At 34.4% G+C, this 27,899-nt stretch overlaps 1 protein-coding gene across 1 annotated transcript in view; it reads right to left on the bottom strand.

The window, feature by feature from the left end:
- The window catches only part of Snx13 (sorting nexin 13), a 124,309-nt gene that overhangs the window by 62,772 nt on the left and 33,638 nt on the right, over nucleotides 1–27,899 (bottom strand). Inside the window, exons 3-9 of the mRNA XM_013023987.1 lie at nucleotides 26,250–26,352; nucleotides 22,816–22,905; nucleotides 21,236–21,357; nucleotides 10,346–10,467; nucleotides 10,151–10,252; nucleotides 8,540–8,628; nucleotides 2,629–2,790 (exon numbers count right to left, since the gene is read on the bottom strand). Of these exons, the coding sequence (XP_012879441.1) occupies nucleotides 2,629–2,790; nucleotides 8,540–8,628; nucleotides 10,151–10,252; nucleotides 10,346–10,467; nucleotides 21,236–21,357; nucleotides 22,816–22,905; nucleotides 26,250–26,352 (790 nt within the window). The remainder of the gene's footprint in view (nucleotides 1–2,628; nucleotides 2,791–8,539; nucleotides 8,629–10,150; nucleotides 10,253–10,345; nucleotides 10,468–21,235; nucleotides 21,358–22,815; nucleotides 22,906–26,249; nucleotides 26,353–27,899) is intronic.

Below are 27,899 nucleotides of genomic sequence, written 5' to 3'. Positions count from 1 at the left end.
AGGCGAGCGCTCTACCACTTGAGCTACAGCACCACTTCCGGTTTTCTGGTGGTTTACTGGAGATAGGAGTCTCAAGGTCTCTCCTGCCCGGGCTGGTTTTGAACCACAATCCTCAGATCTCAGCCTCCTGAGTAGCTAGGATTACAGGCGTGAGCCACCAGCGCCCGGCCAAGTACAATATTTATATAAGAGATCAACAGCAAAGAACATGAGTTTCCAAAATTAGACATAAAAATATAAATTTAAGATAAGAAAGTAAATTAATTATGAAAAACTTCTCTTCAAGAATGGGCCACTTTAAAAACTGATGGTTTTTCTGCACTCTTGTTCAACTTCTAGTTCTTTATATGTGCTGAATATTCATTCATAGTCAGTTATATGGCTTACAAATACTTTCTCCAGTTCCACAGGTTGGTTTCCTTTTCAACATTCTGGTTACAGTTTTCTTTGCAGATAGCTTTTTAGCCTCTACCTACTGTCTATTTTTGCATGTGCTGCACCAGTTTTGGGTATCAAGTCAAGAAATCAGTCAAATGCCGAATACTTTCCCTATATATTTTCTTCATGTTTTATCTGCTGACAGTCTTTTAAGTGCTACTTAACAAGAGAATTTTTTTTTCTCGTTGCTTTCAAAATTCTTTGGCTTATGGTCATCTTTGGCTTTATCCTAGATAGCTCTTTGAATTTTTGAATTTGAATGTATATTTTCCTACATTTCCTTCCTTAGATGTGAGAAATTTAAGCCCAGTGGAACAACTGCCTACACATTCTACTCATAACTTATTCTAGGATTCTAATAATACACATATTATTTCACATTAGGATATCTTTTTCTGTTTCTTAAACTTTAATTTCTTCACTTAATACCTATATTTTTTGCTGCTGTAATTAAATAATTTAAAAAAGGCAATGTTCAAGTTCACTGATTTACTCTTAGTCAAGACTATTACTGATCTACTCTAGTGAATTTTAAATTATATTTTTCTGTTCCAGAATTTGGATTCTTTTATTCTTTTATTTCTTTATTGATATTCTCAATTTTATTCATGATCATTCTCTTGATTACATTTATCTGTTTTTAGTTTAAGGTTTCCATAGATTAGTCCCAAGATAATTATTTGGTTCACTCTTTCCTTCATTCCCTCCCTTCTGCCTTCACTCTTTTTTTCCCTCTTTTTCCCCCTCTCTCTTTTTATCTCCCCTGCCATATTTTGTTTCTAGTGAAGGTACCAGGATCTAAACTCAGGGCTTCTTAAGTTCATTCTCTCTCTCACATTTCTCTCCCTTTCCAAATCTTCTCCTTCCTCTCCCCTTCTTTGTCCCCCCTACTCCCTCTCCTCCCTTTTCCCCTTTCCCTCCCTCCCTCCCTCTTTCTCTTGCTCTCTCTCTCCACAGCCCAGACTTTTACTCTAAAACCCCCACTGCTTTATTTTGCTTTTTGCATACTTGCCCAGGACTAGCCTCAGACTGTTATCCTCTCAGATGTGAACCACACATGGCTTGTTGGTTGACATGGAGTCTCACAAAGGTTTACCCTTAACTAGCCTTAAGTAAATGCCTGTATTTGGCCTTTTTGTTCACTTTCTGTTTTCTTGTAATTTTTACACTTGAAAAAACAGATTTTACAAAGCTGTTTCACCCAGACAAAGATCTTCACTAATCAGCCTGGGTACAAATCTAGGCATGGCTCCAACCTTTTTTAGGATTGTACCTTTTCTGGGATTCTGTGTGTAATTTCCCTTTGAGTTTCTTTTCTAGGAGCTGATCATCCTTGCTCCTTCACATGTCTTGTCTGTAGAAGTATTGCAAAAACAAAAATGAAACTGCTGAGTTCCTGTGTTCTTGGTAGAACTCAGGCATTCAAGGTATTTTCAACAGTTTCCCAATTCAAAAGAGATAGAAAACACTACCTAAGGAATCCTCCACATGAAGACCCAAAGTACTAGAACAAAGTTCTACTTGTCTTTCCCTCTCATGCCAGAAGTCAAGAGCTGACCAAACACAGTGAGGTTTATTTGCTTCTCTCTGAAGTATTTCAGGTTCTCTGACACTACCACAAGCTATTAAACTTTTTTCTGTCCTCTGTGGTCTCAGGCACCCCAAAGTACACCTGTTTCTTCTCATCAGCAGTCCTAAATCAGAAGAGAGAGAAACCAGTCCTTTGGGCACACCCCTGAAAAGCCAGAGCAGACAAGCTACAAGTTGGAGTTTCCCTTCTGATCAGTAGTCACTGGTGCCACCTTAGTGAAATAAGCTGACACAACTGAAATGAAATAGCTTTCCTTACTAGTTTCAATGCAGGTATACTTGGCTTGGCTTAAAGACTGCCGGGGAACCAACATTTCATAACTGCTTTCTGGTGTTCTCATAGATTTTTGGACTATATATATTGCTGTTTTATATGCGAAGGAGTGTAATCTGAGGCTCAGTACACAGTATCTGTGAACACAGGAAGTAAAATAGTCTATTTTTAAATAGTGCAAGTACCCAGACAGGAAGGAAGATAACCAATGAACGTCTTGTGGAAAATTTAGATAGCACATTCAACAAGAAGATATATTGGAAATGTATGTGTGTGTATGTGTATACATGTATATGTATATAGTTGCTTATAAATTGTTGCTTGACCTTCTGATCACCAAACTGAATTTTTACATTAACCATACTTTCAAAAAAGAGTTGGAACTTTAAAAGGAAACTACTTACCATCCATATAACATACTGATTAATATAATCAGGATCACTGAGTTGATTTATTAATGGAAGAAGAATTCCTCGTGCAAGGATTTCCTAAATTGTAAAGAAGACAAATTTAACCCAACATATTTCTCAAGTCCAAACATCCTAACAATGATGTTACATAACATGGTTATGATATATATATATATATGAAACTAAAATATGATAATCAGTGCAGTCTTATAAAAGAGATGAGCTATTGTATCTGTTAAATGAGATAAAGCTATACATATTTCCACTTGGGACACATCTCCACTGACAACTATTTGTCAATTTAAAAAAAAGATAAATCTCTAAACATATCATGTCTAAACATTCAGCATTTAATGTAGATTTACATCTACATTCAAATATAAAAACAAAGAAAAAGCTGGGTGCTGGTGGCTAATGCCTGCAATCTTAGCTACTCAGGAGGCTCTCATCCGAGGATCGCGGTTCAAAGACAGACTCTTATCTCCAATTAACCACTAGAAAACCAGAAGTGGTACTGTGGCTCAAGTGGTACAGCACTAGCCTTGAGCTGAAGAGTTGAAGGACAGCACCTATGCCCAGAGTTCAAGACCCATGATCAACAATAAAATAAAGAAATACTTAAAAAAAAAAAAAAAAGGATACATACCAATTTTACAATCATGTTTACTTCAAGGGAAGAAATAACTATAGTAGTTAGCATATAAGTCCCTTGTATTTTTTTCCTAATATAAAAGTTTAAAATAAGCTACTTTAGCTCTTTAAAATGTACCTTTTTATTTTTTTAAGTTAATGATACCATTTCAAGCTAATAAATTCCTGCCTTTCTTTTAAGGTCTTACTATAGAGTTGATTATGCTTTTAAATGAACATGATTAGCTCATCAGGACTCTTTTAGTTAACATGTCTAAAATATATTCTGACCTGCATTACTAGCATTTATCACTTATTTTCAATATTATTGTACATCTTATATTGCTCTAGTACACGACTACTATCTTAGACATTTTTCCCTAATAAAATGTTAAATATAAAAAACAGATTGCAGAAAATGGAAGAAAAGTAAGGGAGGGGGTAAGAAGTTTGACAATAAGTGTACTCACTACATTACATATGTAACTGTAACCCCATGTACGTCACCTTGACAATAAAATTAACTCTGTTCTCATGTGGTATTAATGTTTAATTAAAATCTAAATTTAATGCCTAAATCTAATTTTAAATTTATATTTAAATTTATAAAATATAATTTCTCAAGCAGTTTAGAGAGGCTAAATCATAAAATTAATAAGATGTTTTACTTTTCTAAGTACAAAATCAATATGTCCCACTTTACCAGGTCTCTAATTTATTTGGATGATTTTCTTACGTCAGTTCATAGAATGTATGACAGTGAATTAATATCTGAAAAAATATATTAAATATTAGTAGTGAATCACATATTAATTCAACAGTCATTATTAATATTAGTAGTAATGAAAGCATATTAACTTTCAGGAATGTTTCAAAATACATTCAAAAATTACCAAGAACTGCATCTTACAAGGTTAACTTTAGTCTCTTATTATAACTACATTAATCTACCAAATTCTTCCTGCAAATTATATCTCTGGCTACACATGATTAAATTTTAAAATGTACTCTGAAAGGAAAAAATTCACACACTCAACTGTTTTTCAAAAGTTTCTTTTCAAAATGCAAAAAAATCATTGGAAAGAATTTTGTGTTAATATACTTTGTGAATCTGTCTAAACTTTGATCTCCTAATATGCCTCAGCAAAGGTCTGGTTAGGGGCGGACTATTCATTTACCTACAATTTCTGAACAGATTCTAATGAACTCTTTATTTTTTTAATTTTTTAAATTTATTCCATAGTAAGTACCATTTCCATGTTAATTCTTGCTTTAAGATCCCAGTTTCTACAAGATAGCACCAGCTGTCAATATAGGGGCCTGCAAGGAATAAACTAATCAAAGCTATATATTTTTAAATGAATAACATAGTAATAGCAATAAAGTAGAGAGATTAACTCACAATTACCTCAGTGATTTATATAATCTATACAAATAACCCACATAAGAGCTCTTCTTTCTGTTATTTCATCTAAACAAAAATGTCTTGGGAAACTTGTACTTAATTACTGACAAAACTGATCAAGAAGTATCAACTGAGAAAAACAAAAACTGATCTACTGAATGTAGCACTCAATATTCAAATAGACTTGAAAAAATTGCTCATTATATTCCTACTTATTTTAAACAGTTCATGTAACAAGCTAGTTCTTCGTTCATGGCTCTTGAGAGTCAGATTAATTCTTTAAGAGTTACAGTAACATCTGCATAACAACTAGTAAGCAGGCCAATGGGTTTGTCCCTCCAGAATTACAACTGAGCCTCTCTGATTTAGTACTTGCTATGAGCCAGGTACTATGTTAGCCACTAGGTATATAATGATAATATACATATACCCTACCCTCAAGGAATTTGTAATGCATTTTAAAGAAAGTTATCAAGTAATTAAACATAAGAACAAAATTTTCACTTTAAATAGGGCAAATGCTATGAAAGAAAAAAACTGGGTAGCATTCACAGAAATATGGAATTATAAAGGAGTTTATGACTTAGAGGTAAGGAAGGAATCTCTGAGGAAATGATGTTAGTATCATAAGAGAAATGACTACTATCTCACAAAAAAAAAAAAGGAAGAAACATTCTAAGCTAAAGGTAAAGTAATGAGACAGCTCTGTAGTAAGTAGGAGGAAACTGGCTTGGGGTAGAAAATTAGGGTGGCTTTATAATAAGTAACTACTTACAAAGACCAAACTTTAGAGCCACTCTAAGGCCTCCTCCCATTTAGGCTTGGACCTTCCACATTTGGCTTCTCATTGCATGACATATTTTAGCATGAATCCTGTCAAATTATCTCTAGCCAAAACTCTCAAAGCCTCTATGTGATCAAGTTGTTCATCCCCACTCTTAATATCTCATCACTCTGGTCTACTTTTCACAAGATTAGTATTAACTTTTTTTTAATTTAATTTTATTTGTGAACATACTGTACAGAGGGGTTACAATTACATGGGCAGGATAATGCGTACATTTCTTACCAAGCATTGCAGCCTCCTCCTTTGTTTACCCTTCCCATCCCTTCTCAGCCTCCCCACTCCTCCCCAATCCCAATCCTTCTCGTTCCCCCCTCCCCCCACCACCCCCCACCGACATTGTAAAGCTCATTTCGGACATGACAACTTGCACTTCTCATTGTTGCAACAGGTCCACCTGTATCCTTAAACAACTGGTTTTTCCCCATCTCCTCCACAAGTTATACTGACATCAAATATAGTGAAAGCAGGGGTTATACTGTGGGGGAGGGACATACAAAGCAGCAAAGAGATAATCTTATAAATGCGTTACAAACACATGCATGAAAGAAAAAAACATTAAAATACATACCTAAGGGTTCATTTTCCTGACATCACATTATCTGACCTTTTCCGCTTGACTCATACATATACTAGATATTGCATATAAGGGAAACCATGGGACCTATGTTTCTTTGGGCCTGGCTTACTTCACTTAATATAATTTTTTCCAAGTTTTTCCATTTCCTAACAAATGGGGCAATGTCATTCTTTCTGATGGGGGCATAGAATTCCATTGTGTATATATACCACATTTTCTTGATCCATTCATCTACTGAGGGGTAAGTATTAACTTTTTTTAGTAGTCTCTCCTTCACATGCCTCCTAGTAGCTTTACATTTACCCTGTTCCTGCGCTATAATCTGTAATTGTTACTGAATTCCAAATCAAGCCTAGATCTATACTAAAGTTTCATTTCTTTCACTAGAACTGTTTCTGAAATAAAAATCTTCTATCATTTTAACCATTATGCAACTCTAGATTAATCTGATACTCTATGACATTCATTCTCTCTCTCTCTCTCTCTCTCTCTGGCTCTGTTTCTCTGTCTGATTCTGTCTCTGTCTCTCTTTTTTCCCCTTGCTGGTCCTGGGACTTGAACTCAGGACCTGGGCACTGTCCTTGAACTTCTTTGTGCTCAAGAATAGTGTTCTACCACTTCAGCCACAGTGCTGCTTTCAACTTGTCCTGAGTAATTTTTTGGAGATAAGAGTTTCATGGAAGCCAGGCGCTGGTAGCTCATGCCTTTAATCCTAGCTACTCAGGAAGCTGAGATCTGAAGATCGAGGTTCAAAGCCATCCCGAGCAGGAAAGTCTCTGAGACTCTTATCTTCAATAAGCCACTCAGAAAACTGGAAGTGGCGCTGTGGCTCAAGTGGTAGCTCAAGTGGTAGAGCGCTAGCCTTAAGCTGAAGAGCTGAGGGACAGCACCCAAGCCCAGAGTTCAAGTCCAACGACCGACCAAAAAAAAAAAGTCTCATGGACTTTCTTGCCAGGGCTGGCTTTGAACTCTGATACTCAGATCTCACTCTGCCAAGAAGCTAGGATTATTGGCATGATCCACCAGCACCCAGCTTACATGGCATTCCTAAAGGCTAGAAAGATAAAAGCTCTATCACATAGGGCTTTCTAAGCCTCTAGAAGGACTCCGGATTTAAACATTTCACTCAATGGTCACATTACTCACAAAGATGCAGAAAAGACAGAAAAGTTATACAGGCAATATTATTTCAATTTTGGACATTTAAAAGTTACAATTTCAAGTAGTAATCTCAAGGAGACACCTAATATCTAATCACAGTAGCCTAGAGTTCAGAAGGAAAGTTTGAACTAAGGTTTTAAACTTAAAACTCATTAGTATATCGATAGTGTTTAAAGCCACAAGAATGAATGAGCAAGAGGAATGCTTATGGAAAAACTTGGAACAGTTTAGCAGAAGCAGAAGCAGCCAAGCATATAGTAGATGCAAACCTAATGGTAGACACACCAGGTATTACCACCTTTGATAATGACTATAGTTAATATAGCACTATATAAAAACAAAGCAATTTCTACTTATTTCACTTAACTGCCATTAACCTAATGAGAAGTACACTAATTCAAGATAGGTAAATGTTAGAAAATTGTGTGTGATAACATACATAAAAGCAAACTGGGAATTGGTATCCACTATAGGAAGAAAGACTACAAAAATGACAAGCTTTCAATGTTAAATAACTTTTTTTATTTTATCCATTCAACCAAGATAAAGACAAACAGACAGCATTTCTCAACCATAACAAGCAGCCAAATTTAAATTTACTCTTTTACATTTACACACAGTTGTACTCTAAAAGGTAAACACTAAAAGAACAGAATTCAAGATTACTACTTTTAATAAACTTATATTCTGGTGTAAAAAGCACAATCTTGGCTGCGTAGGTTTTAGTTTGAAGTTTCTGTTCAGAGATTTTACTTTATCTAGCCTAATTTATCTAAATTTTTAGTACTAATGAAATTTTTTTAAGTATACTTTTGTTAAAACCAAAAAATCCAAGCAACTAACTTAAGTCAGATGGTTCTTAAATTATAAACCAGAAATCTCTGAGGGAAAAAAAAGTCCTCCAAGATCCTCTCAGATCAATTAACTGAGTCAAACCATATTTCTCTCACAAGCTAATAGTAAGACTTTTTAAAAAGGAACATGATGGTATGATATCATATATCTATCAACTAATGGAATATATGCATAAATAATCTTGTGCCTTTTTCTTTTAATACATATATATTACAAAGAGAATCTAAAGAAACAAAAGCTCTTTGAGGTCTTCAACAAATTTTAAGAGTTCCTCAGGGTCTTAAGGCTGAAAACTGTGAGAACTACCTACTACTTTTAATATAGTCATTATCTAGTATAAGTTTATACTTACCCTGACAAAATAGCGCATGATCTTGTTCTGGAAATCTCCAGGAGGTAGCAATAAATATAATAAGACCTCACACAAATCTCTTAGGAACGCTGAAAACAGAGAAAGTAGCTGTAATAAGTTAAGAAAATCGAATACTCACTTACTCCTAAGAAACAGAAAAATGTTAGGAATAATTTATTCCCTGGTTACATAGCTTATTATTTTAGTAATCAATACATTCAATAAAAATTACTCCACAGTTTTCTAAGTAGCTATTATTCACTAATCAAATTACTAATACTTTTTAAATTTTTCTAAGTTTTAACCAGTGTTTGAATAATGACAAATTCTGATTACATTTTTCTCCAAAACACATGTAGATATTCCATGTATTTTCTACATTTACCATGTATTAATTAACTTTGCATATTTAGAAGTTATTCGTGCACTGAAAACTGAATCTTTTTCAAGGGGGAACAAAAAAAAAAGAATCTACCTCTGCAGGAAAGAACAAAGAAAGAGTACCTTTCTTTTATTCTATTGATAAAAGATGATGTAACATAACATAAAAGTACTGCACATCTTTATATTTACTTCTTAAACTATAATTTAATAATAATGAAAATAAAGCAGCAATTAAAAATTGAATTTTAGCCAGGCACTAGTGGCTTACACTGTAATTCTAACTATGCTGGAGGCTGAGACCTAGACTATCATGATTTGAAGCCAACCAGGAAAGAAAAGCCCTTGAGACATCGTTTCCAAATAACATGCAAAATGCTGGACTGGAGGCATGGCTCGAGTGATACAGCTTGCTAACCATAAAGCAAGCTGAAGAATAACAGTATGAGGACCTTGTTTCAAGTTCCACTGTAAGTAAGCACAGGTAACAACAACAAAGCAACTAAATTTTATAATAAAATGTAAAATGAGAAAAGAATATCAAAAAAGAAAGTTCAGCACTTTTTCAAAATTAGAAAAGATGTAATATAAAATTGAAGAGCTTCTATCCAGATGCTAGTGGCTCACACCTATAATCCTTGCTACTCAGGAGGCTACGATTTGAAGATCATGGTTCCAAGCCAGCCCAGAGCAGGAAAGTCCATGAGACTCTTATCTCCAATGAATCACAGAAAAAGCCAGAAGAAATGTTGTGGCTCAAGTGGTAGAGCACTAGCCTTGAGAAAAAAAAAAAGAAAACGAAAAAAAAAAAAGAAGATCAGGGACAGTGCCCAGGCCTACCTAGTTCAAGCCCAAAGACTGGCAAAACAAACAACAAAAAAACTGAAGAGCCTTGACTGAAACCTGCTAACTTTTTAAAAAGAAAAGACAAGTCAATGTCCACTGGAATCTATATATTTTATTTAAAATCATTTAATCATTCTCTTAGACTCCTAAAGCAAAACTAGTAAGTTCAAGGAAAAAAGAAATACTTTGTGATGTGCTTAATTATAAAGTGTTCTCTTTGTATAGTTAAAAAAAAGAACGTAGAAACTTTGAGTTAAAAGTAAAACGAATAATGTCTTCACTATGTTATCTGTCTTGTGTAAGAATAATTTCCCTTTAGATCTGTTCTGCTATTTTGTGTTTAACCTGTTACTGTTCTCAAAAGAGTTATATTAAAAAGAAAACCTTCTTCATCTTTGGGAGAAGTGCACACTAGGTCACGGCAAACTTCCTTCTCCATTTCAACTTCAACTTCAAAGAAGGTATCTACAAGGTCTTCAGCTGTACCTGGAAAAAGAAATAATTAAGAAATAATTAATGATACACAAAGTGATACAACATATTTTTTAAATCCTGTTTCACACAGAATGGAAGTATTACCTTTTACTTGATCATCTTTCTCTGTTACTTTCTGTTGAGCCTTTCTGAATACTCGCAGGTGTGTGCCAAAATCATCTACAATGCGTGTTGTAAAATAAGGTTGCCAGTCTATTTCCTTTGACCTTGTAGAAAACACATTATAAAAGCATTATGAACATTCTTTAAAGAAAATAAGTTTTAATGACTGATAGAATGATTATCACAGAAATTCAGATTATGTTTATTAATTTATTTTACATCTTAGATTCTACTTCATTAGACCCAAAGTATACCAAATATACTTCCTTATTCTTCTAATGATATCATTTATACACCAAAGCTTTAAAGTACTATTAAACTCTTAATAGTTTCCTAGTTCTATCTGAAATAAGTTTGACTACAGGTACATCATATACTAAGCACAGATGTAAGAATACATAAGGGATCAGATGTTTCTGTTTGTATTTTAAACATCTCAGTTTCTTCTGCATCCATTCTGAATTTTCCACATTCTTTACTTATAATTCAATTTATAATACTAGCACTTAAAAACATGATTATGGGTAGGGTACCAATGGCTCATGTCTAAAGTCCTAGCTGTTCAGAAGCCTGAGGTCTGAGGATAGTTATTAGAAGCCAGGCCAGGCAGGAAAGTAGGAAAGAATCTTATTTCCAATTAATCGCCAAAAAAAGAAGTGAAGCTATGGCTCAAGCGATAGAGTACTAGCTTAACAAAAAAGCTCAAGAACAGCACCCTGGCACTGAGTTCAAGCCAAAGGAACAAAGGACCATTAGAAATAACTAGTCATATGGAAGTATCACCATATAAAATACCATATAGAATGTTTATGAAAAGCAGTGACTGCTGAAATTTATGAAATTATCTAGTACTCTTTCTCAAAAAGAACAAACTTCAAGAAACTTGTTAATTCAATACAACAGCAAGGCATACAAAATAATTTTTATATAATTAGATATCTCCTTAAAATGAATACTTTTTAAAAAAATTTAACTTTTTAAAATTATCTGTTTATTATCCTTTTTTTTGGGGGGGGGGTTGGTCATGGGGCCTGAACTCTGAGCCTGGGCACTGCCCCTCAGCTCTTCAAGGCTAGTGCTCTACCACTTGAGCCACAGCACCATTTCTGGCTTTTTCTGCTTATGTGGTGCTGAGGAATTGAACTCAGGGCCTCATGCATGTAAGGCAAGCAATCTACCACTGAGCCACTTTCCCAGCCCCTGTTTACTATCTTTATAAGTACAACACATCTTAATCAATGTCGCCCCTTTCATATCACCTGCATTTTTCCGAAGCCCACCCATTCCTTCAATTTTCCTAGTTCCATTTTACATATATGTACTGAATATTATTACTGTATTTCCCATCCTTTTCTTCACCAAATGATATTTTTAAATAAATATTTCTTCCCATATAGTTTTTCCTAACATAGCACTAACATCAATTCACCCTTTTAGAAACATTTCAAATAAATAGAACACAAAGAATCTATTCATAAAGATACAAAGCAATAAAGGGACCACGGGCAATAGGGAATCAGAAAAATATCCAATAATTCATTATGGTAATTATCAACACAGAGAAATGACTTGATCACTGTCCCTTTTTGGAAGGAAACTTTAAATAGCAATGGCACTGAGAAAATAACAGATGGCTATTCAAAGGAAATCAGCTATTAACACTCAGATGTTAATCATTAAAAATATCTCTATCGTTTATTACATACATGGAAAGAAAGATTAAGTACATAAACCAAAAAATAAACATTAGCAATCATCCTTGAACTTAGAATCTATAAAATTAATATTATTTACAATATAAGACACATTCATATATGAATATAACAAAAGCTAGTAACAATATCAACCTCATCATAAAAAAAGTGTAAAGTGAAAACTTAAAATTTAGGTTATCTCGAGACAGCTTTTCTTTTTATTTAATAAAATAAATTTATAATCTTAGCATGCATGTTTCAAAACTCTTTTTATAAATATTCAGTCACTTATACTGAAAATTTTATAAAAACAATTCACTTACTATAGGTCAATAGTTAATTTAATCCACAAACATTCTAACAAATTTAGAAGAAAAACTATAGTGCTTCAAGTTATATCTGTTATGTTTAATGATACAGTACTATTTAATTCACTAAAATTTTCAAAAAAAATAGAATTTACCAATATCAGAAAATATCTTAGTCAAACCCCTTTCAAGTCACTAAAGGAGTCAGTAACATTTAAAATTTGTAAAATTGGCTTAGTTGCTGGTGGCTCATGCCTATAATCCTAGTTACTCTGAAGGCTGAGATCTGAAGTTGGTGGGTCAAAGCCAGCCTGGGCAGAAAAGTTGGTGAGACTCTTATTTTAACCAGCAAAAACCTAGGTGCTAAGTAGTGGCTCAAATAGTAGAGTACCAGCTTTGAGCCAAAAAGCCAAGTGAAAGTGTAAGGCCCTGAGTTCAAACTCCATTATACATACATACATACATACATACATACATACACACATACACACACACACAATCATAACCATTCATTTCTATTTACAATAGAGAAAAAAGATATTCAATCTCTACTTTCAACATAATTATTTTCCTTCATTTTTACTTTCTTCCAATGACTACATAAAAGTATGAGACATCAACTCCAAAGATCTTATGTAAATGAGGAAGAAAAATATATTGGTTCTTATTTATAAATAGAGAATATACACTAAAATTTTCTAATGACATTTAAGAAAATTAAGATTTTAATGACAGTGAAATACTTTCTAAAATTATAGTGAATGACACAAGTAAAACATGTATTTAAAAAATCATTCAATTATGTTATAACCATACTTCCTTCAATTATATTCAATACTTAGCTTTCTGAAGCTCTTAATATCAATTATCCATAAATAATGTCAAATGAAATCTTCTTTATTTAAAATATTCTCCTATATGATACCTATTGTAGTAAAACCATACTGGGTTATTACACAAACTTGTTACCATTGTATTAAAGAAGTTTACTTGATTTAAAAATAAGCATATTTCTTAGATTAAATAATGTGAACCAATCAACACGAGCCTAGAAAAATAAAATTTATAGTAAGTTTCTGTAGCTTATATACTTGACAAACTGGTTCCAAGAGAAAGTTAAGTTGACTGGAAAAAAAACAAGCAATAAAAGTTTAACATACAAAGGCAAAGACAAATCATAAGGCACATTTCTGAGCATAAATTTTCCTGTTCTTCCTCACCATTATCCTAATCCTAGATTTCCCATACCCACTTTTCTCCCATCTTCTTTCCATTCCATTCTTCATTCATCATTGTTTATATATCATATACATATAAATACAAATAAGAGTTTTACAATAATACCTCCTCTTTACTTCCAGAGCTAATAATGAATATATTCTCTCAGAATTTGCATACCTAAATTCTTTATTCCCTCTCGGTTGACTATTTTGTCTTTTTCCTTCCTCTCGGTTCTCCAGATGCACTCCAATATACATCTCCAATGTGTCAAAGTGCTTCTGCACAAACTCTATAATGTAACATTCTACAATATAATTTTCTTCTTAAAGCAGCTAGTTTTAATATAAACCAATAATCCCAAAATCACTATTAATATTTAGTATTTCTGATTAATGTCTTTTTTATACATAAATATTTATAAAGTTTACAAAGTTGAAATCATATGGTAAGTAGTACTTTGTGTGATTTTCATTCTAATAGATCTCCTGTATCTTTAATCTTGTTTGAATGGCTACAAAAATGTCTCTTCAAGGTATTAGTAAGCTTTTTGTGATAGAGCAAATTAACACTACTTTAGGTCTTACAAAATACAACCCTTTACCATAGCCAATTTACTCTCACATTATAGTACAAAAGTAGTTACAGATAATTACAAACAAATGAACATGATGGTCCTGTGAAATTGTATTTACAAAATAACAGGCAGTATACTGTATATTCAACAGCAAAATGGCAAGCCACCTAATTTAAAAGTAGAAAAAGATTTGAATAACCTTGCTTATGTAACTGTAACCCCTTTGTACAGTATTTTCACAATAAAAACCTTAATTTAAAAAAAGAAAAAGATTTGAATAGATACCCAAAGACAAAGAACTGCCTAATAAGCATATGAAAAGATACGATTAACTACCATAAAAATGAAAATCAAAATCATGATGAACTATTACTTCACTCTCACTAGGCTGGTTATAGTCAAAAGACAGCCAAAAACAAGTACTGACAGGATATGAAAACACTGAGCCCTCATACATTACTGGTGGGAATGTAACAAAAATAGTCACCTTGAAAGAGTGGGCATTTTCCTAAAACAACACTTATATGACAGACATCACATTTCTAGGTATATACTGTAGAGAAATGAAAATAAATACGTAATTACCTTCTCCTGGTCTGTTTTATAGATTTGAAACTATTAAGTCTTTCTTTTTTCTTTTTCTTTTTTTTGTGCCGGACCTGGGCTTGAACTCAAGGCATAGGTGCTGTCCCTGGGCTTTTCTTGCTCAAGGTTAGCACTCTACAACTTGAGCCACAGCTCCACTCCTGTTTTTTGTTTTGTTTTGTTTTGTTTTTGAGCTAAGCGTCTCATGGACTTTCCTGCAGGGCTGGCTTTTAACCTTGATACTCAGATCTCAGCCTCCTGAGGTGCTAGATTACAGGCATGAGCCCTACTCTTTCCCTTTCTTATAAATATTTAAGTGGTTTCTAATAATATTTGCTCTATTTCTGAGTAATGACAGTTCTGATCTAAATTTTTAAATGCCAAAGAATACAAAAAAGAAAGAAAAAGTATGAAACTCAATTGTTGCAACTGTCTACTCTCTGGGTCATTTCTTAAACATAAGTAATATACTATTTCTTTTCACTATTTCCATAGCAATAATAAGAGAGTAAAACTTTTAAGATACCCACTCTCATTTCTGAAACAGTAATATGAACACTATCATGACCAGAGAATCCTGGAACCTACATATCACTATCTCCTTCCTACAGGAAAAACTCATTAGAAAGAAATACGTAAGAACACCAGGATGTCAGAATATGTCTTTCTGCTAATTTGGAGTTATGGCAACAGAGGTGAAAGGACTTCTTAATCATATTTCACTTTCAGGAACAAAACAAGGTTTCTTACTCATCTGAATGTCCTTATGGTTTCTACAACATTATCCTATCCTCTTTCTTAGAATTCTGCTCACACTATTCCTCTTTCCTAACATGTTCCTCTTCTCCATCTTAACACTTTTTTTTTTGCTAGTTTTTTCTTAGTACTGGGGTTTGAACTAAGGGCCTTATTAGTGATCTTGCTTTGCTTTTTTCACTCCAAGCCAGAGGTCTACCACTTGACACATACCACTACCTTCAGGCTTTCTGAGGTTTGAGGATTTTTCTCTCATCTAGCTTTGAGCAATACTCAGATTTCAGCACCCTGAGTAGCAAAGGTGTGAGCCACTCACACTCAAATTAAAACCTACTCTTAGTCAGGTTGTAGCCTCAGCCCAAATGAAGTCTTCATTTCCTTTATGCTACTTTAGCTATACATAACAAATGGTTTTCATACAATTTAAGTAATTGCCTTATTTCTCTACCTTTCACTCTCTTTAATATTGTTTTCCCTGTTTGCTCTGTACTCATCAGTAAAACCTGAGACAAGGTCAAAAACAGTAATGACAAAAAGTAATAATTATTGAATAGTTGCAAAGTACCAAATAACTGAAGTGCAGAAAGCCAAGATATGGCTGTTAGTTTATGAATATGTTACAAAATGTTTTACCCACATCATCTCATTTGTCCTTCAAATACTCTACATTTGCTACAAGTAGTTATATTACTATTTTACTGATGTTAAGAATTTTTATAGTGAGGGGGCTGGAAAGGTGGCTCAGTGGTAGAGCTCTTGCCTTGCATGCATGAGGCCCTGGGTTCGATTCCTCAGTACCACATAAGCAAAAAGAAAAAAGCCGGAAGTGGTGCTGTGGCTGAAGTGGTAGAGTGCTAGCCTTGAGCTGAAGAGCTGAGGGACAGTGCCCAGGCTCAGAGTTCAGGCCCCATGACCGGACCCAAAAAACAAACAAAAAAAGAACTTTTATAGTGAGAAGGGGAAATAAAGGAGGAGGCAACAATGCTTGATAAGACTCATTACCTTCCCCATGTAATTGTAACCCCTCTGTACAGTATTTTTACAATAAAAAGAACTTTTTATAGTAGTGTACCTGTCACTTAATACAGAATTATAATAAGGATCTTCTGCCATCTAGTGTATGGTTGGTTTACAGATTTATATATCTTCTTTAAAAGGGGGAATAAAAATGTATCTATTATTGAGGATTCACCTATTAAAACAGCCATAGCTTAATTCACACTCAAGGTCCACAGAAACTCAAGGGTATCTATGGAGTTTCCATCCCCAAACTGAGTTTGGAATAACAAATATTAAAGTTATTCTAAAATGTGTCATAAGAAAGTACTCTAACATGTGAAATCACTTAGTCCTACCTGATTAGTAGATATGGGTTAGTAACTCTGAACTCAAAGAATTTGTGTTTTGCCCATTGCAGGTCACAGAGCTTAATAAGTAATAAAGTTCAAATCTAGGAAACTCAAGTTATGTCTATTTCTTCCCCCAAATTTCTCTGTTTTATGCCAAGATTTTGTAACTGTTTCTTAAAGTTGATGAATTGGTTCTAAATATGTTACGGCTCACAGAGGCATTTGAAAAGTCAAGTATAAGCCAAGTGTGGTAGTACACACTGGTAATCCCAGAATTTAAGGGGCTAAGATAGGAAGATTCAAGAGTTCAAAGTCAGCCTAGGATACATAATGAGATCTGTCTCAAAAACAACACAAAAATCCAATCTACAGAAGGACTCAACAGAAAAATAAAAGTTAATTTGGTATATATTTTCAGATTTGTGGGATCCTGGTTTAGATATATGCTAACATATTCTTGCTGTTATATGCTCCACAGTGTATAGCAGATAATACAGAACAAAGATAAACATAGCACTTTGGTGACTGTAAACAGACCTAATTCCTGAACATTGGTATTGGAAACAGTCATGGAGTTTTTGGTAAGATGTATATTTTTGTAGTATTCAAAAAAGCCAATATGGGAAACCATGGGACTTCTATTTCTTTGGGTCTGGCTTACTTCATTACTATTATTTTTTCCAAGTCTCTCCATTTCCTAACAACTGGGTCAGTGTCATTCTTTCTGATGGAAGTATAGAATTCCATTGTGTGTGTGCACACACACATACACACACACACACACGACAAAATGCTGAAACAAGGACACAGCATGACCCATTGCAACAATGATACAAGATATTATGCTGGAAATGAACTTTACAACTTGGGGGTGGGGGTGGAGTGGGGGAGGTAAGGGAGAGATGGGTTAGTAGGAGAAAAACAAAGGAAGGGGTAACAATGCTCCACAAGAAATGTATTCATTACTGATGTAACTATAACCCCTCTGTACAGCGTCTTTAAAAAAATATATTTTTTTAAAAAGCCAACTTATAGTTGGGCATCTGTGGCTTATGTTTGTAATCCTAGCTACTCAGGAAGCTGTGATCTGAGGATTAGAGTTCAAAGCAAGCCTGTGCAGGAAAAAACAGACACTCCACTTATAAGCCAGAAGTAGAACTGTGACTCAAGTGGTAGAATGCTAGCCTTGAGCAGAAAAGGCAAAAGGAAGGCACTCAGGCTCTGCGTTTAAGCCCAGTACTGGCATACACGTGCACACATGTACACATGCGATTGTGTGCACACGCATGCACCCATGCACCCATGCGCGCGCACACACACACACACACACACACACACACAGAGCCAACTTAGGAAAGTCATTCACAGAGAAGGTACCTATAACAAATGAATCTTGCTGTATGCTAAGGGCTTTACTTGATATAATTTTTTAGCCTCAAAGGAACCTCTAAATCAGCATCAGTGGTTTTTTTTTAAGTTTGCCAAAACTTTAAAGCCAATGGCCAACCAAAAATATAAATTCAAATCAGTCTGAAGATGGAAGGCACGAGGCTCCAGTGGCTCACACCTGTAATCCTAGCTACTCAGAAGACTGACATCTGAGGATGGAGATTCAAAGCCTGCCCGGGCAGGAAAGTCCTTGAGACTCTTATCTCCAATAAAAGCACCAGAAAACCAGAGCTGTTGCTCAAGTAGTAGAGTGAGATAGCCTTGAGCTGAAGAGCTGAAGTAAATAGCACCCGGGCCCTGAGTTCAAGCCCCACAGCCAAAAAAAAAAAAAAAAGATGGCAGGCACAAGGGTTTCCAGTGATTAAACAAGTACTACTTTTCTTTCTCTCCTTCTTTTTTGTGATACCACTAATGGGACTTGAACTCAGGGCCTCACACCCTCACTAGGTATTCTCAGCACTGTACCACCTGAGAAGCCACACACTTCCAGTTTTGTTTTGTTTTGATGATTAATTGGAGTTGACTTTCTGGGCTTTGGCTGGCCAAGCTGGCCTCAAATTTCAATCCTCAGATGTCAGTCTCCTAAATAGCTAGGATTTTAGGTGTGAGCCACCAGTACCTGGCTTCTGATATTACATTTAATATTTGATAGTACAGAATATTTTTTAAAATAGATATGAAGTGAGAGAAGGAAAAGAGATGAGTGGATCAAAGGAAATCATTTCAATGGGAAAACTGAAAAGCAAGAAACAGATGAATAACCTAGATCTGAATGTATCTGATAGACAATCAGAGAAGGAACATCAGACTCTTAACTAGAATTCATTGGAAAACACTAAACTAACTTAACTTTTTTGGACCTTTGATACCTAATCTATAAAATTATGAGTTTTGGATGATATAGTAACTTAAATTTAAATTAAAACTCTGCCTGCCCAATCTCTACAACATTCTCATATTCCTATTTGCACTTCAGTCCTCAGAGCAGAAACCTATGAATATTCACTGCTGTACCCTCAACACCTTGGACAGAAATGGCTCAAAATACCAGGTAAGTTTTACTTGATAAAGTTAAAATTTAAGCTTATCAAATGTAAAAATGCTCTTATATCTGAAATAAACTTATGTGATATGCTAGTAATAAAAATAGTATGCATTAATTGAATAGTACAAAAATTTAATCTTGACACAAACCTTGTGAGGAATACAGAACAGGACAGGTATTATTATACTTATTTTAAAATACCTGTTAACAATGTCGGTGCGGGGGGTGGGGGGGGAGGGGGGAAGGAGAAGGATTGGGACTGGGGGGGAGGGGGGAGGCTGGGAAGTGATGTGAAGGGTAAACAAAGGAGGAGGCTGCAATGCTTGGTAAGAAATGTACACATTATCCTGCCCATGCAATTGTAACCCCTCTGTACAGTATGTTCACAAATAAAATTAAATTAAATTAAAAAAATAAAACATTATTGTTTGAGGGTGAAAAAAAATACCTGTTAACAGTACTACAGCTAAGTAATGGAGCCATTATACAAACTAAAGTCTTCAAATTACTAGTTCAAATCTCTTTGACAATAATTTGTATCTGTAATTCTGGTTGGTGACTTTGCTTGCTACTAATTATGAGGAAGAGGAGGACAAATCCATCTCTATAGGAAAGATTATTGTTTCTGACACTGAGAAATATATTCCATCCTTCCTCCCTACCTCTACTCCCAAGCTAAAGGAAGGTCCTTGTAGCTTGGAAATAGGGGAGTTGATAACAGCGCAATATAAGATGAAATTACCAGTAGAAAACACAGGAATATTCCTAACACAGCTCTATTCTCAAAGGTTCTCATACTATGTCATAAGAGCCCAAATGAGGAAAATAAAGGGTTGATTGGATGTATAGTTATACATTCAAATTTGAGAATGTAACCGCTTAACAATTCAACCTACCAAAGAATTCTGAGGAAGAAGAGGGTACTAAAAATCTCTTAGAAAAAAGTAAACCTACAAAATCATCCAAGCATAAAATCCTTTCTTTCAAAAGTAAATTCAGGCCAGGTGCCAGAGGCTCAAGACTGTAATCCTAGCTACTCAGGAGGCTGAGATCTGAGGATGTGATTCAAAGCCAGGCCGGGCAGTCCGTGAGACTCTAATCAAGTAACCACCAGAAAACCAGAAGTGGCACTGTAGCTCAAGTGGTAGAGTACTAGTCTTGAGCTGAATAGCTGAGGGGCAGTGCCCAGAGTTCAAGCCCTATGACCAACAACAACAACAACAAAAGTAACTTCAGGATCATTCCCTTTCATATAACAATTTCAGTTAAAAGGTTCTCAAAAATAAAAATGAAAGTCAACATTGCATTCAGAGTGAGTGTCTACCTTTAGAAATCAAATCCATTTTACTAGGATATTGAACCATAAGTCAACAGCCCATTTTTAAAGTCAGCATTCTAGTATAGCTAACAAGAAAATGCAGTTCTCTTCTAAAATAAAATAAATGAATAAACTGAATATTCTCCATTGCCTAGGCTCTATGCTCTCCTCCATCTGAGAGGAGTTGTACCATGTATGTGCCAGTGTTAACACAACACTATTCTAAAATTGCAGTATGAAAGGTAGTTATACCACCATAATTTTCTTTCATAGTACTGAAAATAGGAGGATATACACAAATGGGGAAAATGTTTTATCAGTAAGTGGAATAAAGGACTTGAAAATTACCTTTTTAGACCACATATACAAACAAAAACAAAAACAAAACAACATACAGAGAGCAGAGCTTAAGTATTCTATAAAATCCCCATGTTTAATAATCTGGAAACTAACCCACTATAATAGTGTATTGTTCTACTTACCTTTTAATTAATAGCCCTATGTCATTTAAAAGTTCTTTTCCCTATTAGAACATATCAATTTTTCTGCATAAAAACAATGTAGTGATCTTACCTAGTAGCAAACTGAATAAGGGCATTTTGAAGAGTCTGTCTAATTTCAAGAAGAAAAGATTCATCATCACTTAGTGTATAATACCAATACTGGACATAATCCCTCAAGGAAAACTGGATAACCTATAACAAAATATATTGAGGGAACAAATTCAACATTTTAGAATTCTTAAAGTAACAACAGAAAGTTAAAAATAAAGATGATTATCTGTCAATATGTACATCTTAAATCCCTACCATTATTATAAAACTACCATCATTTAAAAACTGTTTTAAAGTTTTAAAATTACTCTGATATTCCAATTTATTTACTGCCCAAATACTTTATAAAATATTATCTATAGACAAACTCCACCCAAATTCAGGTAAGGATAGTTTGCAGGAGAAAAAAATTCAGTGGTATAATAAATCTAAATCAATTTGAAGAAATAAGAGCCAAAACAATGTAGATAGACACCAATTCTCAAAACAATGTCTAATAATAATATAGAAATTCACATATAGCCAATAGGATTATTAGTTCATAAGCAGCAAATAATACAAATCAATGTACCTACATTTTTTACAAATAAGATAAATTAAATGTGCATTTGTTTTAAAATAAATGTTAAGATTTTAAAGTACAAAATATTTATAATGCTCATATAATCAAAATGATGAAGAAAATATGGGAGGGGAAATGGTTTACCTAATTCTAACTTTGAGCATATTTTAATCAAACCATTTAAATTTGTATTTTTTCAAAAAATCATAAAAAAGTTTCTAAAATTGTTTCTAAAACCCATTGAGCTAATTTATCATCAAAAATTAATAGTTTGACGCTTATAATGCTAAAATTAAGCTGGCCACCAGTGGCTCATACCTGTAATCCTAACTACTCACGAGGCTGAGATCTGAGGATTGCTATTTGAAGCCAGCCCTGACAGAAAAGTCCCCGTGAGACTCTTATCTCTAATTAACCACTCCAAAACTGGAAATGGTACTATGGCTCAAGTGGTAGACAGCTAGTCTTGAGCAGAAAGAGGCTCAGAGACAGTGCCCAGGCCCTGAGTTGAATCCCCACAACAGACCAAAAAAAAAAGAGAGAGAGAGAAAGAAAAAGAAAGAAAATTATTTTAAAAAAATTTCAATTGTCAGCCAAACAATTTTTAAATGTAGATTTACCCAAAGACTTTCATAGTAAGTAATTACCTTATAACAGATGCTAAATAAGACAGAATCTTCAGGTACAAAATTCATGTATAGCATTATCATAAAATTTCAGCATATTATTTTTTTTTTTTGGTCCGGTCGTGGGGCTTGAACTCTGGGCCTGGGCACTGTCCCTCAGCTCTTCAGCTCAAGGCTAGCACTCTATCACTTGAGCCACAGCACCACTTCCGGCTTTTTTCTTTTTGCTTATGTGGTGCTGAGGAATCGAACCCAGGGCCTCGAGCATGCAAGGCAAGCGCTCTACCACTGAGCCACCTTCCCAGCCCTCAGCATATTATTTAAACCAAATGTATCTTAGTATTCTCCAAAGAAATACAGTATACCCTAGCAAACAATATATCGATTCAAATACCACACACTGAAACTTACTTGCTGGAGAGGTTCATCAATTATATTGGCACCCGTTAATCTTCTATCAATCTTAATAGTCCTAGCTTCCCGTTTCATTTCTTCTAAGCACTTAAAAGAAATCATAGTACTTTATTCAGTAGTTTCTTGATTTAAGATTTTTCCAGTTCACTTCAAATTGAATTCTCATTGTAACATTGCCTTATAATTCTCAAGATACTAATTTCTTGAGAATCTAGCATTTGCAAAACACTATCTACAAAAATTTAAATTGGCAAATATTATTTAGAATGTGGAAAAACTGCCATATTTCAATGAACTTAGAAATTACAGTGCTTTATTGAGACTCAAATCTCATTCCTTCCTCTCACTCCTCAGTCTTAATCACTAGCACATTAGCTGCAAAATGAATAGATTTTTAAAAAAATGATTTTATTTAAGGACAATTTAAGCAACTACGGAAAATGTGTTCCTTTTCATTAGAAAGGTCAATAGTAGCATGAAGTAAAAAGTAGAGGGAGACTTTTTTTTTCTTTTGGTGCTAGTACTGGAGCTTGACCTTAGGGCTTAAAGCTCTTGCTTGGCTTTTTTGCTCTCAGCTGTCATTCTACCACCTAAGCCAGAGCTCCTCTACAGACTCTACTACATAAAAGAGTCTTATAAACTTCTGGGCTGGCTTCATATCCCAACCCTCAGATCTCAGTTTCCTGAGTTGCTAAGATTATAGGTATGAGCCACTAGTGCCGGGAAGTGGGAAATCCTTAAAAAATATAATTCCAGGCATATGTATATACAGTCATTCACTACATCACATTTTAGTAACAACGGACCAAATTTACTGCAGTGGTCCCGTAAAGTTACAAAGGTCCTAAAAAATTCTGATTGCCTAGTTAATATTAGCTGAAGAAGAGGCAAGAAAAAAGAAAATTAACAAAGAAGGGGGAAGGGGGTCGCAAGAAAATTTAAAGATTCAGCAGAAGCTTTTCCTGACCTCAATTGAGTACCTCTTTAAAATTCTGAAAACATGGACCCCAACACTGAAAAACTTCCAACAGTAGAAAAAAATGCTCATGATGCATAAGCAAATCTATGGTGAAAAAAAGAAACCAAACAAACCACCATGAACATTTTTCTGAAAACAGCTGCAGTGCCTCAGCCCCAGGAAAGTTTAAGAGGGATGCCAGAAGAATGCGTCATCACAGGGACAGTGGCTTCTCCTGAAGGCCTTCCAGCAAGATAGGGTATAGAAGGGGAAGTCCCTGAGTAAGCCAAGGATAGTGTGTGTGAGTGTGTGTGTGTGTATGTCTGTGTCACACATGTGCATGTATGTCCATGTATGTGTGTGTTTTTCGGCTGGCACTGGTGTTTTTTAAACTGTTCTTTCAAAAGGCTCGAAATTTATTTTAGTTTGTAAAGTAAGCTAGCTGTCAGTGGCTCTGCTACCTTCTCAAGAAACTTAGATCTGAGGATCATAGTTCCAAGCTAACAAACAAATGTTCTTTTCTCCAATTAACAAGCAAAGCTGGAACTGGAGCTGTGGCTCAAGTGGTAGAGTGCAAGCCACAAATGAAATAAGCCAAGCAAGAACATGAGACTCAGAGTTTAAGCCCTAGTATTAGCACAAAAATAAGTTATTAATTTATTTTTTTAAAAACATGCTTATATAGAAAAAGTTACAGTAACCTAAAATTTACTTATTGAATAAATATGTACATTTTTACAAATTTAGTATAACCTAAGTGCTTAGTGTTGATTATAGTGACATACTATCTAGGTTTGCTGCCTAAGAGCAATAGCATAGACCACATAAGATCTTAAGTAGATAAACTAGAAGAGAATGAAATGTTTCAAAAAAAAAGCAAAGGTCAAGTCGTTATGTCGAAAAATGAACTTTACAACTTTGGGGGGAGGGTAGCAGGGAGGCCTGGGTGGCAGTGCGGGGGGAGGATGGGAAGGGATGGGAAGGGGAAACAAAGGAGGAGGCTACAATGCTTGATAAGAAAAGTACTCATTATCTTGCCCATGTAATTGTAACCCCTCTGTACAGTATTTTCACAATAAAAAAAAAATAATTGTTCTACTTGAAATAAAGAAAGGCATTTTTTTCCCTTAAAAAAAGAAAAGCAAAGGTCTATTTCCTCAGGAAAAACTACTAAACAATACTCAAAGAATATATATTAACGAAAGTTCTAATGCAAAAGGTTGGGGTTTTTTTGTTTGTTTGGGGGTTTTTTTGTCAGTCATGGGGCTTGAACTCTGGGCCTGGGCGCTGTCCCTCAGCTCTTCAGCTCAAGGCGAGCGCTCTACCGCTTGAGCCACAGCACCACTTCCGGTTTTCTGGTGGTTTATTGGAGATAAGAGTCTCACGGATTTTCCTTGCCTGGGCTGGCTTTGAACCGTGATCCTCAGATCTCAGCCTCCTCAGTAGCTAGGATTACAGGCGTGAGCCACCAGCGCCCGGCTAAGGTTGTTTTTTTAACTCTCAAATTACAAAGAAGTTAAAAGTATGAAATCCAGTTATACCATTGGAAGGTATTAATCTGAGGGAAATGAAATCAGTATACAAAAAAGACAACTAACCATGCTTATTGCAGCACTGTGCACAAGAGCCAAGATATGAAATCAGCATAGATACTAACCAGAAAAATGAATTTTAAAAATATCACATGCATAAAAATTGAAGTATTAGTCAAACAAATAAAGAACTTGAGTCATTTGCAGACAAATGGATGGAACTGAAAGACTTATGCTCAACTAAGGAAAATAAGTATCATATTATATGTTACTCTCTTGTGGAGAAACGAACAAAACAAAAAATCCAGAAAGTAGAAGAGGAACTGTTAGGGCAAAGGAAAGGAAGATGAGAAAAGGGAAAGTAAAAGAGTGAAAGGGAGGTTGTATATGATCAAAGCAAGATATATGCATATATTTGCATATATGTCACAGTGAAACCAATGATTATATATAATTGATATACATTAATAATAATGCTAAAAAATTAAGTAAACATTATCCATATGAAAGTTACTAGGAGTAAAATTATTTAATTATAGCAATATAATATAGCATTTTGACATTCCATGTTAAAACATTAAGAAAACATTTAAATTAAGCTACCTTTTGCTCAAATTTGCATTACCACATTTTTACATAACACTGAGAATGTTTACAGATTAATTTTTTAATTATTTGTAGTGATAGGGTTTAACTATGATACTTCCATAGATATTTACAGCACGTAACATTTGAATATATTTACTTCCTCTACCATATTTCAATTCCTCTATTCTCAGCTCCCTTAAAATGTTTTTTCTAAGTATGACCAGATAATCACCCATAAATTTCTAGTGAGCATTAATCAACAGGAAAATATGCCAAGCTATAACTGATGATCACATTTATAATCATTGTAGAGAAATTAACTTTGAGGTTTCCCATTCCCTTACACTATTTACCTTAGGAACCCCAGTTGATGTAGGAGGAAGAAATGAGTGTTCACACTGCTCTAGGTATTTTTCTGAATTTGTTTTCCCAAACAGAAGAGTAACCACTAAGCCCCTAGATGGGGGGAAAAAAAGAGTAATTATAGATACAAAAATATCTACTATGAAATATCTTTTTCAGATCTTACAACTTTTTTATTAAAAATTCAGTTTGGAAATTTGGCAAACAAGAAATAGATCTTGTTATATCCTTAAGCTTAAGACAAACTATTGCAACTTAAAAATAATAATGAAGAAAATATAACTAAAGGACCTAATTCTACAGTTCTGTTAAGTAAGGTGAAGCATTAATGTTAATATAACTTGATCCAAGCTGTCATTGGTTCTGAAACAAGACTAAAATTATGAAACTAAACATAAATTTATCTCAAAGTATCATCTTTAAAACAAAGGAACTAGGTAAAATAATCACTGGTTTAGATATAGTAAATACTGAATAAACCTTATTGCTATTTCTCATTCTACTTTTTGTCAATTAAACAAAGCCTTAGAAATACACAAAAGAATATGGACTTTTAATTTTATGATTTCACAGTAATTTTACAGTGTTTCTAAAATAGGAGGAACTAGGAAACAGTGAAAAACTAAATAAATAGTGAAAAACTTTTTTTTTTGGGGGGGGGGTGGTGGTCTGGTCACAGGGCCTGAACTCTGGGCCTGGGTGCTGTCCCTCAGCTCTTCAGCTCAAGGCTAGCGCTCTATCACTTGAGCCACAGCACCACTTCTGGCTTTTTTCTTTCTGCTTATGTGGTGCTGAAGAATCAAACCAAGGGCCTCATGCATGCAAGGCAAGCTCTCTACCTCTGAGCCACCTTCCCAGTCCAGTGACAAACTCTTAAGTAGTAGTTTCAGGCTGCTTTTTGTTACTACCTGCCACTCTACTAATCTTCAAGTACAAGTTTACAACAATTCTGGTTTGTTTCAATTTTTGTTTTGGTGTGTATGTACTGGTACCTGAGCTTTAAAATGGGACCACAGAGTCTCACTAAGCTCTTTTAGCTCACAGCTGGTGCTCTACCACTTGAGCCATACCCCCAGCTCTAATTCTTTTAAAAGGTTTAAAACAGAATTATAGGTAAACTTAAAAATGATCTGTGTCATACATTATAATGCAAAAACAACGTTATAACTATTACTCAGGATTACCAGTGAATTTAAACTATGTCATATCTAATACTTCTATATTCAAGTAAGTTGGTCTTATATTTCAGCTTTACAATTTATAAAACTGAATATTAAGCATACTTACAAACACAATTTAGAACTTACACTGTCAGTCTTATATTCCTAAATATCCTCACAAAACATACTGAAAAAAACATTAACTACTGCCTGTGATACGACAAAAAAAAATAGGAAAACAGAAAAGTAATCTGAAGTTATAAAGAATCTAATAGCTCCTGCTCTGAGGTTTAAGAAAAATCATATGCTACAAATGCATATATAACCCTCAAAATGGTACAGAATGCCATAAAATAACCATAATATGGTATTGACAGGTATTTTAATATCCAAAAGTTTCCATTATATTAAAAAATAAAAGCTTAGCTCTCCCTGTAAGAAAAATGTGTACATTTTATATGGATAAACAGTAGAACTTAA

Source organism: Dipodomys ordii, unplaced genomic scaffold, assembly GCF_000151885.1.
Source record: "Dipodomys ordii isolate 6190 unplaced genomic scaffold, Dord_2.0 Scaffold72, whole genome shotgun sequence".
In the NCBI taxonomy this organism is placed as follows: domain Eukaryota; kingdom Metazoa; phylum Chordata; class Mammalia; order Rodentia; family Heteromyidae; genus Dipodomys; species Dipodomys ordii.
Note: the sequence above shows the minus strand (reverse complement) of the source record. Positions and strands in the feature narration are given on the sequence as shown.